This window comes from Malurus melanocephalus, unplaced genomic scaffold (assembly GCF_030028575.1).
Source record: "Malurus melanocephalus ecotype Western Australia unplaced genomic scaffold, MMel_1.1 scaffold_94, whole genome shotgun sequence".
Lineage (NCBI taxonomy): Eukaryota > Metazoa > Chordata > Aves > Passeriformes > Maluridae > Malurus > Malurus melanocephalus.
In genome coordinates this window covers 2,329,269-2,342,113 of record NW_026623326.1, presented here as the reverse complement: position 1 = coordinate 2,342,113, position 12,845 = coordinate 2,329,269, and the positions used below count along the sequence as shown (strand labels likewise).

Below are 12,845 nucleotides of genomic sequence, written 5' to 3'. Positions count from 1 at the left end.
AGAATGTGTCTATAGGGTACCACATTCAAACTAAACCCCACAGAAGGGTGAGAGATTCTGGCAAGGCTTCTGCAACTCTTCCCTATACACCCACTCTTGTCACCTCTCTTAATCCAGATGGAATATTTCCTTGTATTGATATAAAAAAAATTAGCAGGACAGGGTTGACCGCATGTGGTTAAAAGCCTCTTGCATTTTTCCTGCACTCAGTGCACACGAGGGACCCTCCCTGAGCAATATTACCAGCGTGTTTACACTCAACTCACCCATCTCAAGTTTGAAATTTTTTAAAGCTCTGTTTCAACCCCCACTGCTCGCCCCCCTGCCTTGAACTGCTTCTTTCAGAGCAAGAACAAGGAAGGAAATTGAAAATCCCAGAGAGCCCTGGACGGTCCAGATTTAGGGCTTTAGCTTTTGTTCGCACAAACTCACTTGGCTCCCAACCGGCCTCCACCCATGATCCCGACATCCGCAGCAGCCGTTCAAAACAGAGCCCAGCGCCCGCCCCCGGCACCGCCGCCCCGGCTGCGCTCCCCGCCTCTCCTCCCGTGCCGCCCGCCTTTCTTCCCAGCCTTTTCCTACAGCCCCCAAGCAGTTCTCCAAGTTGAGATGAGTTTTCTCTCCCCTCGGCGAGCCCCGGCTGATGTTAAAGATTATGCAACGCTAACAGATGTGGGGTTTATGATTCTAGCTGCCCGTCCTCGGGAGGAGCCCGCGTTAGCATGGGATGCTGCCGGGGTGGCCGCAGCCCTGGCAGAACACCCGGGAATGGTCCCCAGGGCATCGCCACCCTCCCGAGGAGGGGCTGCTCCGGGCAGCCAGGCAACTGCTCTTGGCTTCCCTTGTGGGCGAACTCAGATTAAATTTGTGTTCCCCGGTCAAGAAAGTATTTTTCTGCCCTTCGGAGAGGAAAAAAAAAAGTCCAGCCTGCAGGAAAGCAGTGGGGCTGGGATAGGTGGTGGTGTGCCTTGGCTGGCTGCACGCTCCTGACAGATGCTGTCTGTGGGGATGCTGCTGCTCCCCTGGCTTTAGCGGGATCCATCCCTCCTCCCTCCCTGCCCGACGGTGTCTGTGTGGGATCACAGTCACTGCCGACAGCTTGCATTATTGTGCTTTTTGCTGTTGTGCTGCCCCACGGTCGAGTTGTGAGCATCACCACAAGGCTGCCTTGGCAGCAGCTGTTTCTGAAACAGGGCAATGCCTGCGTTGTGTCAGGGATGGAGACAGAAAATTGTTGGCCCGAAAGGGATATTTTTCGGGAGTCTTACAAGGTAGATATCCAGCTGGGCTGCCAGGGGCAAGCCCAAAGTGTAGAGAAATCAGCTGGAACTTGATCTGTTTGTCCTGGCTGAGCTACATAACTCGGCTCACAGCAAGCCACGTACTTGTTATGCTTGCGAAGAAAAAGTAACTCTGAGCCTCGACCTGTCTGGTGAGCATCACTGCGAGTTTTAACTGGGAAGGAAAACACCGATCCAGTGGGTGGCAGGAGGGTTTTGTGCTGGAAGTCAAATATTTCTCAATGGCTGTGGTTGTGTGCAGTTAAACCGTGGAAAGCTGTTGGCAGCTTAGGATGTGACAAAATTGTTAGTGACAGATTGGTACCTCAGCTAAAGGGCCACTCTGCTTTAAGCCTTTAATGCACCAGGGGAGGCCAGATGGTCCCATGTGGACTTTTTTGGGAGAAGTTTGATCTGGTCCATCTGCTCCAGAGGAGGGTCGTCTTTGAAGTCTTAATTTCTGCAGGCAAATCAAAGAGGAAATTGTGGTTATCTTGCACTTCTGGCAGGCTTGATGGATGTGAGATTTCATGTCTATTTAGTTGAACAACACAATTTTTTTTGGTTTCCTTACTACATGATGTGGGTTGGATTTTCCAGCATGGCTTATGCTCTGCACCCACCAAAGTGAGGAGCTGAACCCATGCTGAGGTTTTCATCCCTGCACCAGGACCTGGCACACCTTGCAGGGCAGAGTTAAAAATGCCAGATGACTCTAAAAAGTCTTTGTAAATAATAGCTCCTCATTCAGCCCCTCCACTCCCCGGCTGTGCTCAGAGCCAGGTTTGCTGGCGCCCACAGTAAGGGGAAGAGTTTTCCTTCGGTTTATTCCCAGCAGCTCTGCAGAGCCAAAAGAGGATAGAGAAAACTCCGAGGTGGATTTGCAGGGCAAACAACCACCAGATAAGCAAACAGCAGTGTTTTACTTTTGGTCTGGTCTCATTCAGTCCAGAAGCACGGCTGAAGGCTCTGTTTGATGGCATTTCCTGGGTTCCTTTGTAAGAAAGGGCCATGAAATGCCTGCTGCAGCGTCGTGCTGTATATTTTAGCCTGCCTGTCCGGAGCCCTTGTTGACAAATGAGTTGGCAGCCTGAGAAAGCAGAATTTCCCTCTGACTATCCTCTGCCTCTGAGGGTTTCTTTAGGCATCTGCCTCCTCTCTGTGCAGCAAAGCTGGCCACTGAGGTTTGCAGTCAGCACAGCTGAAAGCTTTCAGTGGGAGGGGGATGGAGAAACTCGCWGYGCTCCCTCCAGCACAGCCACATTTYTGGGGCTGCTATAAATGGACTTGTGGGCTGCAATTACAGGGTACTGGCTTGCAAATGGACAGAGTAAGCATCCCCTGCCACTTCCCACCCCCTTGTCCTGGTGAGGACCAGAAGCTTGTCCCCTGAGACAGGAGGTGGCTCGCAGGGGGCTCTGGGTGGCTCTGGGTGCTCACTGCAGCCAAGGCAAAGGCTGCCAGTAAAGGCACCCTGGGGGCTCTGCTCTGCTGCAGCTCTTGGCTCCTTGGCCCACAAAGGGCTCAGACTCCAGGATGAAACACAGGCTGTCCTGCCCACCCCTCTGTTTTTTGGTGAGCTGAAGCTATTCCAGATGGATAGAGGGCACCACTTGTGCAATTGCCACCTCTRTTGTGGCAGGTACAGCAGCTCCAGMGGGGACGTACAAGACAAGGRGRAAGTGTTCCATMGGGGTTTYCCTGAGACAATTTTCTTATGGAAAATGGTTGGAGGCCCAGAACAGGTTTAACTTTCAACATCAGRGCTTTTGAGCAGAGCCTGACTGCCTTTAGCTGGATGCCATGAACATGACAGAGACTGTGTGTTGGTAACAAGGAAGATGGATAAAACTGGGAYCTTRCYRTTTCAGATTTGGWCTKGTTGTGGGCTTTGAARGTCATCTGAGGCTGCAGTTCCAGCSAAGCCTTGGGGCTGTAACATAGATGGTGGCTGTTGGTTTTTGTGTGAGCTGATGGGCAGGGAAATCCTCTCACAGCCCTGGGTGGTACCATAGGATGAAAACCCGGATTCTCCAGACCACTGGAACCACTCATACACCATCTTCTTCTCCATCTTGTTTCTCCTGTTCTGGTAGACATTAATTTCAACGTGCCAAAATGTTTCATCACCTTGGGGTGCTTCAGCACCTGGATGGGCAGGATAATGCACACCATTCCCTGATCCCTTCTGTCCCCAGTGCCCAGTGTGGTGTCTCTGTGGGTTGTGCCAACCCTCCTGATTGCCCTGCAGCTCTCAGCCAGCTTTGTGCCAGCTCTCTGGAGCTGATGGATTTGAGGTCAGGTGTCCAGCAAGCACTGGCCACATGGAGAGAGGGGAAGAGCTGTGGGCCCTCTCCCCTCCCATCTTACATTCAGGATGGGACACATGGGCTGTGCTGGGCTGTCAGCTCTGGAGACCTTCACACTCCTCCCATGGACCCTACCTGCGAGTATTTCCATCTGTTATTTGTTTAAGGCTTCCTTTTTGCTCCTTTCAAGATTTATTTCTCCTAACACAAAAAAATCTTGAGGGTGCTGAATTGAATTAATCTTTTGCACAGAGGTGGGTTTTGGTATTTGGTCCCACAGCCCAATCTAATTTCCACCAGTGCAAATCCAAAAATAAATTTCATGTCTGTGTTTTGATTATGCAAAATTTTTCTCCAGTGTAAGTAAATGAGCTCRGAGCTTGGCCTTGGTGCTTCTGCAGTGAGCTGAGCCTGCACATCAGTGGTTATGGGTGGTTATTATCACATCAGTGCTAATTAGATCTAAGTTTTTTGTTTTGTTTTGTTTTTCCTTTTAGTCATTGAAAGCAGCCATCAGGAGAGAAGTTTAAGCACAGAGTTGAGGACTCCTGGTGCTCCTGTGGACAGTGTGGAGCTGGGGACGATGGTGGCCATGAGCAGGGAATGGACATCAATGCCTGCCAGGCACAGGGTGGTGCCAGCAGCAAGCAGGGTCACAGGGCACGCTGACCCCCCTGCCAGGGATGGGGATGTCACCCCACTGGGAGCAGAACCCCTGGAGAACCCATCTGCCAGGATAGWGACCCACCTGCTCACCCACAGCCATCCTCCTGGTGAGTTTATGGGTGTGACACTCCGTGTTTGCTGTTCCCAGCCCAGGGACTGAGGACAGCCAGTGGGTTAGGAACAGTTCCCTCCCCACAGCTAGAAATGAGGATTTTGAGAGAAATCCAATCTCAGGAGCCGGGTTTGTATTTTTAACACCACAGCGAAGATGATTCTCAGGAGCTGCCACTGTTTTACCCCACCCAGCAGTACACAGAGAGCCCTGCCCTTCCACTGAGCTCCAGGGCTGTGCAAAGAGTGGAGACCCCTGGGTGTCCCCACCCCTCCTCCCAGCAGGAGCTGGGCCCCATTGCAAGCCCAGCCTCGGTTAAAAGAGCTCACCAAGATAYCTGACCAGCTGAGGTCCTCACATGGAAATCCTGCAAGTGAACCCTTGGGCTTGTTCATAACCTTCAGCCATAAGTAACCCAGTGTACTCTTTTAAGCATGAACTTGAATCAAAGCCCATTTCTCACAGCAACAGGACAAAGCTCTGCTGGTTGCCCTGTCCCACCTCAGGGGTTTTTTTTTATACCTCCAGCTGAAATAAGATAAAAGCATAGAGGTTTTCTTTTTATTTTGTTTTATTCCTTGGGTTTTTTCTGCTGAGGGACTAAAATGTGGAGCTGGCATGCCCAGGCTGCCAGCTGTGGGCTGTTCTGGCACCAGATCCTTGCTGCCTTCTGCATTTTTAATGTCTTTAAAAAAAAAATCTGTTTCTTGTGCCATGCACARATGAAGACAATGTTTAAAATGCCATTATTTTTTGGCGACAGAAACCCTCTGTCCCYATCAATCCCTCCTGCAGTTAAACTGTGCTCTGTTAAACAGGAAACACAGRGATGCAGCTGTGATAGCTGTTGTGTGTGACAGGGTTGGGTACCACTGCAGGTGATGCTGCTGCCACCCAGCTGAGRCAAAGGAGCTTTTCCAGGGGAACATGACCCTCTCCCTGTTGCTTTCCAGACCCTGGAAGCCATCACCATGCTGCAGGCAGCCAGGGGAGAGGCAGGAGGGCTCTGGCTTCTCCCAACACCCCTACAACTGCTGAGGGGACACCCCYAGAGCTGGAAGCTGACTGGGCTGAAGGGACACAGGTCTGGAATGCTTCGGGGTTTAACAAYACCATGAGGACAGTGCTGCCACCTTCATCTTCAGAATCTCATCATCCAGGTGAGCCATCCCAGTTCAGCCTGGGAATGCTGGGCAGGTGTTCCAAGTTGTAGTAACAAGGTGTTAATTAAACCTGGATTAATTAAACCTGGGTTAATTAAACCTGGATTAATTAAACCTGGGTTAATTAAGCCTGGGTTACTTAAACCTGGATCTCCTGCATTGTGGAGCTTTGTGGGTCCAGCTCTCCATCCTCACCATGTCCTCAGGGCAGTTTTCTGGCTTGCTTCATGCACGAGGGTGGAGAGAAGAACCCATGTGGCTTCTCCTGGTGTTCAGAATTATTGATTACTCGGTGCAGCTTCCAAACATGAAATTTCTGTGGGCATGGTACAGACAGGGGGCTGAGGGGCAGGTGGAGGGTGACCATGGGGGATGGTGGGTGGGCAGCTAAGCTCATCTCTGGGCTCTCATCTGCTCTCCCCCATTGCCTTGCAGACACTGACAGTCCCTCTCAACCAGCGAGCAGCTGGAGGGGCACAGAGCTGGGCAGCAGCCCCACCATGGACACTGCAGCCACCTCACCCAGCACTGCCCTCCCGGGCTCCCTGGGACAGCCCCAGGCTGGTGCAGACCACATCGTGCTACACCCCGAGGGTGTCACAGGGAGCTCCACCCGCCCTGTGAGGACAGCGTCATCTCCCACAGACGGCTCTTTCAGAGGTGAGCTCTGCTGGCCTTTGTTTTACAGCTTTGAGAACCCATTTTATAGCTTTTGATTTCTTGAAACTGAGGAGATGCTCTGTTTTGCATGTGCTCTGTTTTTTATTATTTGGATGGTTWGCTGAAATTCCCTGCTGAAAGCAGGAAAAAGCAATGGAAAAAAATAATTTGATCCAAACCCCCCAGCATTTTCCACTTAAAAAAAATCAAGTTCTTTGGATGCTCTCATGGTATTTTCTGCAGGGTGGGTGTCTGCAGCTGTGAAATATCTTCACTGGGCTGGTGCTAGCAGAGCAAAGGCAGCTCTGAGCCCTTGACCTGTGCCTGAGTGGAGATGGAGTGGGGTGAGAGGTTGGGACCCACCCTGGTGGCCACACGGGCTGGGTTTGCCCTCAGCTGSACAGGGTGGGGTGTTTGTGCTTAACAACTCACTCAGGACAGCAAACCTGAGATGCCTGAGCTCCACAGCTTCCCCTTGCTTGCTGTGCAGCAGCTGATTTCTGGAGTTCTCAAAAATGGAGACTTTGCACATGAACCTACTGCAAACCTCAGTATTGCCGAGGTGTTATCTTGCACCCAGGGCTTTCCAGGAGCAAACACACCTCCAGGGTTCTCACATTGGCACATCCCTCCCCTCTGTCACAGCTGCTGGCAGCAGAGAACCTGAGATCCTGTCCAGAGGACAGTGCCCTGCTGAGCCCAGGGGTGTGTAGTGAACTGTGGGCTCGTATGGGAACGTGGCTGTGCTTAGGAGTCCTCCCTTTGCGGTTTGAAGCCACCAAAAAAAAAAAATAATAAAAAAAGAGAGCCTGAACCTGTTTCCAGCAATATTACAGCAAAGGTGGTATTTAAAGGGAAGTCCCTGCAGGCCTTGTCCTGCCATTTCCTGCTGTCTGGGCCACCCCATTCTCACAAAGCCCGGCAGCAAGAGCTGCGTTTTGTGCAAGGTCTTGCTGTGRTGAGGGGACTCCTGCCTTTCCAGAAGAGCACTTTGTCCAGATTGAAAACTTCCTATGCTTAATATCTGTATGTGCACTGTAAGCAGCTGGGGAGAAAATGGATCCATCTGTTTATAATTTCATGTGGATMAATCCATTTTTTATTGTACCGTAGCCGTTGGAAGCAGCTACCAGCCGTCCAGCAGCTCAGCCACGGAGAGGAAAGGCTCAGATTTCCCCTCCACCAGTGGCTCCATCTCCACAAGAGCCACCAAGGGTGGAGGGAGGACATTCAGATCTCTGCCAGCCAGCACCAGGSTGGTCAGCATGGAAGAGATTTCCACCTCTGGTGCTGAAATCACCAGCTCTGCAGCCCAAAGCCRGACCCCKGGGATGTCTGTGGGTGCCCAGGGKGGTGGWGGCAGAGGTGTCACMGACCCATTGCGCACAGGATCACCATCTGCTTCAGAAAGTGCTTCCACAAGTGAGTTTTGATGGATAGGTGTATACCTCAGAACTCTTATTTAAAGACTCTTTCTTAACAAAAGACATCCTTTTTATTTTAAAGGAAGGAGGAATAATATTGTRTTTGGCACATTGTGTACATTTAAAAACATTTCACAGAAGTGAAAGTATGGATRAATATTATTCTTGTTGGATGGGGAGGATAGATTTTCCTTGAAAACTTCCAGTTGAGTTTTGCAAGCAATAACTTCAGCAGGTCCTATTTAGAGACCACTTCTTCCCCCTGTCTTAATGATTTCCCAGTATTAAATATTTCCGTATTGAATATCCACACATATATTGCCTGCTGATAGTGGAATGAAACATACCACACAGTTYTTATTTATGTTTATGCAGCTTTGTCTTTCTTTTCTTCTTTTTTTCAGCCTTTAGCAGCAATTATGAACCCCCCAAGAGCATCCCAGCTGCAGAAGAGGTGGCACTGCTCTTGGACTCGCAGGGTGATGACATGTCCAGTGTGGCAGTGGGGACACAGATGTCACCAGCAAATGGCCACWCAGCTGGGGTGACGAGGGACTCTGCCACCATCACCAACCCCACAAGCTCCCTGGGGAGGAGCAGTTTCTCCTTGGGGACTGGGACACATCATCCCAATGGCTCAGAGGAAGCCACCGATCTCCCAGGCCCTCCTGGGGGTCCTTTGCTCACCAGCTCCCTGTCTGCCTCTGAAGGTCCTTTCCGAGGTAAGTTGGTTATTCTGAAAGCTCTCTGCCTTGGGGCTGGGTGATATTTCACATCCCTGAGCTGTTTTTTGTTAGCTATCCCCCTCAGTCGTTATTGGCTACGTGGGTGTTTTTTTCACTGGCAGTGGGGTGGGTGGGAGGTGGGAGAGTGGAACTCAGGTTTTGGGTGAAAAAGTAAAAAACATCGATGTTCTCATTGCTAATGAAGCTGGGAAAAGCATTTGTTAGAAATAAGTGCACAYGCTTTTCCTGCCAGAGACACTTGCAGGAGTTTTGTGGCTGTCACCTACATCTGCGGTGCAGGCTGGTCTGTAGAATATGGGTTTGGGGTTTTCATGGCTCTTTTAAGGCACATAAACCTGTATTTCAGAGATTCACCTCTCCCCAGAGAARCACCTTCACCCTCCCAAGGAGCAGYRTGGAAATGGGTGCTGAGCAGACAATCCCTCGAGTGTACAGCTCTGTATGCATGAACCCAACCTGATTTTATTCTCTTGCAGGTGTCAGAAGCAGCCACCGAGCAGTTGAGGAATCCTCCCTCGCTGCCTTTGCCACCAGTGCTCCCGTGCCAGCCACGTCCAGCAGTGACACTGACAGGACCTTGGGCACAGCCAGATCCTTGTCCACATCTGTCAGAGAGACCTACAGAGCTCAGGAGTCCACAGGAGTGACAGATTTCACCGAGCAGGTGGCAGACTCTACCCTAACACACTCTCATTCTCCTTGGGAAGATCCTTCGCCAGGTGAGCTCACATTAGAATTGAAATAGGATTTTTCTTACAAGCCAAAGGAAGACTGTTCCTGCAGCCTGCACTCACCTGACTCTTTTCTGCTATGCAGAATATACTGTTGGAAGGATACAGTATGATTTGGTGCCTGAAATATTTCAGCTCTTGCTTGACCAAAAAAATGTGTCTTAGGTGTTTTACAGAAAGGGCACATGTGTGGAGAGTTCCATTAAGCCAAGAAAAACAATTAACTTTCAAATCAGAATAATTTTTTTACTATCTCCAGTTGCTGTCTCTGTTTTACACACGAAAGAACTAAGCAAGTGAGAATTAGATCATGTCCCTGCAGTACCAGGGATCAGACTTCAGTTCCTACCTTCTGTCCTACTTCTTGGACCACGCTGCTTCCCAGAAATTGAACGAGCTCAGTGAATTTAAGGCAACTTTTAATGTGGTCTCTGAGGTCCTACATGCTGCTGTCTGATCCTGGTCCCCGCTGTGGTGCTGAAAGGGTCTGATCCCCCTGATTTTATTTCTTCAGACTTCTCTAAGACCTTCACACTGCACAGGGTAGTGCCTTGTCTGAACTGATTTCCTGGCTTTTTGGGATTGTTATGATATTTGTTCTAGCAGCATGGAGTGCACTTGGGCTCATAAYRGTGAAATCAAGTGCACAGCATYAGTATTTCAACAGTTTTTATRTAATARCACTTTTCTCAGSATCWCACTATGYTTTTTAGAAGRYAAATTTTTGTCAGAAGGATTTAAGTCTTCGGAAATTGACATCTTTTATTTTCTACTTKTGTTTGTGTACTTGCTGCCTCTGGGTGCTACTGGAAGGAAGCTCATTTTTATTTATAGTTTCATATGTGTAAAAAATGTAAATTGTTTCTTTACCACATTTTAGCTACTGGAAGCAGCCATGTGTCATTCAGCATCCTGTCAACAGAGAGAAAAAAACATTTCCCCGCCAGCAGCACCTCTGTTTCTACAACAGGCACCAAGGGTGGAGGGAGGACGTTAAGGTCTCTGCCAGGCAGCACCATGCTGGCCCAAACTACAGAGATTTCCACCACCCAAAACATCAGCTCTCCAGGCCATTYCCAGTCTTCTTTGGGAGCCCAGGGTGGTGGTGGCAGAGGTGCCACCGTGTCATCTGTGAACCCACTGCTCGCAGGCTCAGCATCTGCTTCCCCAGGTGAGYCCTGACCACGCATCACACACCCCCTGCATGGAGAGTGAGGGCATACTAGAAGGTACTGAATAGTAGCATTGGACATTATGGGTGGAAATTTCAGTTTCTGGAGAAAAATTACCCGTTTGTTGTATTTAGTCCCCAGGAAAAGCCAGCCTTTGCACTAGAGCAGCCTGGCCCCGAGATTTGCTGTGTTTTCAGAGACAGCACAGTTTCAGGGCTGCCCTGTTGGCTGTGTTTATGCCTGCAGAAGCAGACCCAGTTGTTCCTGACCCCCACCCTGGGGTGCAAAGGCAGTATTTACTGATCCCATGCAAGCCTGCCATGCTTTTTTGAGTACCAGGGATTTGGGTGCTGTCTCTTTGGTCATTGTGCAAACCCAAATGCTCCCATGACATTTTCCTAGTTCCCCTTCAGCGTGCCCTGCTGTGAGCAGCACCTCCTGGCACACCAGAGGGCTGTGCCTTCACAGGTCACATTTTCTGCAGGTTTGGGTTTTCTGCTACATTCTCTCTGTGCTGTCAGCCTGAGGGTGGTGATGGAAGAGGGCATGGCTGCCTTTTTATAGCTCAGGATGCATAAATCCTTTTTGCTTTGCCTTTTCTCAGCAGAAAGAACCTCTGCAATGGGAGAACGCCTGCCTCTCACCAGTACACACAGTTTGGTGACAGCTGCCACCAGGGAGGAGAGCAGCACAGTGCTGGACACCCATGGAGCTTCCAGTGCCACAGGGAGCTCTGCTCCTGCTCCACCCCACACTGGCACCCTGAGCACGGTCCCTGTGCTGTCCTCAGCAGCAGCAGAGCCTGGGAAGCATAGTCATGTTTCACAGAGCGGTGCTGGCCTCAGTGAGCGTCCTACAAAGCTGCTGCCTGCGTTTTCTCCCAGCGTTTCAGTGCCTTCGCCATCAGCCACTCTCTTCATCCACAAGGAGGGCACATCTCGAGCCCCAGGCAGCCRCAGCATGTGGAGCACAGAAGGAGGAAGCCTCACATCTCACCCAGGCACGGCTGGGGACACCAGCACTGACCCTGTCCCATCCTCCACAGCGTGGCCTGGAGTGACACACGTGTCATCCAGCCGAGCAGGGTCCCCAGAGCCCAAGGTCACCCTTTCATCCAGGGTCTTCACCTCCTTCTCAGCTGCTGGCGAACCTTCCAGTGAGTTTTTCTGGACTCTGGGGCAGTGTTTGAGTGTCTCTCCCTTCCCCTCCTCTGTGGGATTGATATGGCCTCTAGCACATGTCAGAGCATTGCCAGTGCCGTGGGCAGCGTTTATAAATGGTCGTGGTTCTGCCCAGTGGTGTGTCTGCAGCTGCTGGTGTTTAATAAGGAGATTCTCATTCTTGAGACATGCAGCTGGTCACTGTAGGGCACACTGACCACCTCTTGGGGTTGGGGTGGTAATTACAAATAACATAAATGTACCATTATGGCTCCAATGGATTGTTCCCCTGTATTTGGGCAGTCCTGTCTGCTTTGAGATGATAAATCAGGTGCCTGTTTTTCCATCCCATTCCAGCCATAGGCAGCAGCCATCACTCCCTGAGCAGCTCAGGTGCTGAGGAGAGGATGTCCAGCCCCATCACCRATCCCATGTACAGCTCATCCACGTCTGCTGGAGGTGAGGAGAGGATGCTGCCCTCGGTGACAGATGGCACAGAGAGCTCTTTGTCCCGTGCTGAAGCRGAGCAGGGCAGGACAGCCAACACCTACACCGGCAGTGGCAGCAGGGGCCCTGTGACCGAGACGGTCTATGTGCGTTCTGCCAAGATTCCCACTTATTCTTCTCTCCAGACTGATCTCACAAGTGAGTTGGTGTCTTTTTGTGCACATGTGGGGGAAATTCACATTGTCCTGATTTTTAGTATGTTGTATGTTAAGTTCTCATTCACTACTATGTGCAGTACCACCTGTGGGTTCACTCAGGGGGGATGTTTCCATCAAAAGACTCAAAATCAGACCCCACACAGATGTGGAACTGTTCCAGGAGTGGAGCCTGGAACATAAACTCTCCTGTTTTGATGGCTGCATTACTTTTTTTTTGCATCCTAACTGGTTTCGTTCGGGTGATGCTTTCGGAAGTTTTGTGATGACCTAAGTCAGTTGTAGAATTAAACCAAATTTTCAATACCCTGTATTGAAATCAGGCATTTTTTTTAAAGATGCCTGAACTTAGCTGTACATCCTGAAATTTGTATTGTGAGATTGATCTCACATTTTATGCTAAATAATGTGAAATTTTTGCAGACTGATGTGTGATTCATTTAGGATTTCCTGGCTGCAYAGTTTTGAATCACTGGGTTCATGATAAGCTGCAAATTAATGTAATAATTTCATCCTGCAGAGRCATGAAGTTCACTGTGTCTAAAAACAAATTGACTGTAGACATTCTGCAGATGGGAATGGAGGATAAGAGGGAGAGGATATGAGTTTTATAAATTATGAGTGATAAAGAGATAAACAGTTGGGTTTTCCTGCTTAGCTTGCCAYAAATACCATGGCATGTTAAGTGCTTGATCACTTTAGGAAAGCARTATGTGAAGAACAGTGATTTGGAAACCTACACATTCCATGGGATTCTTCT

The 12,845-nt window shown here is 49.9% G+C and overlaps 1 protein-coding gene across 1 annotated transcript in view; it reads left to right on the top strand.

The window, feature by feature from the left end:
- The first annotated feature begins 456 nt into the window (after positions 1-456).
- HEG1 (heart development protein with EGF like domains 1) overlaps positions 457-12,845 on the top strand; it is a 33,035-nt gene continuing 20,646 nt past the window's right edge. The window contains exons 1-10 of the mRNA XM_057368589.1: positions 457-886; positions 4,087-4,362; positions 5,321-5,527; positions 5,966-6,190; positions 7,304-7,612; positions 8,019-8,336; positions 8,837-9,079; positions 9,972-10,262; positions 10,868-11,419; positions 11,781-12,068. Coding sequence (XP_057224572.1) covers positions 457-886; positions 4,087-4,362; positions 5,321-5,527; positions 5,966-6,190; positions 7,304-7,612; positions 8,019-8,336; positions 8,837-9,079; positions 9,972-10,262; positions 10,868-11,419; positions 11,781-12,068 — 3,139 coding nt within the window. The remainder of the gene's footprint in view (positions 887-4,086; positions 4,363-5,320; positions 5,528-5,965; positions 6,191-7,303; positions 7,613-8,018; positions 8,337-8,836; positions 9,080-9,971; positions 10,263-10,867; positions 11,420-11,780; positions 12,069-12,845) is intronic.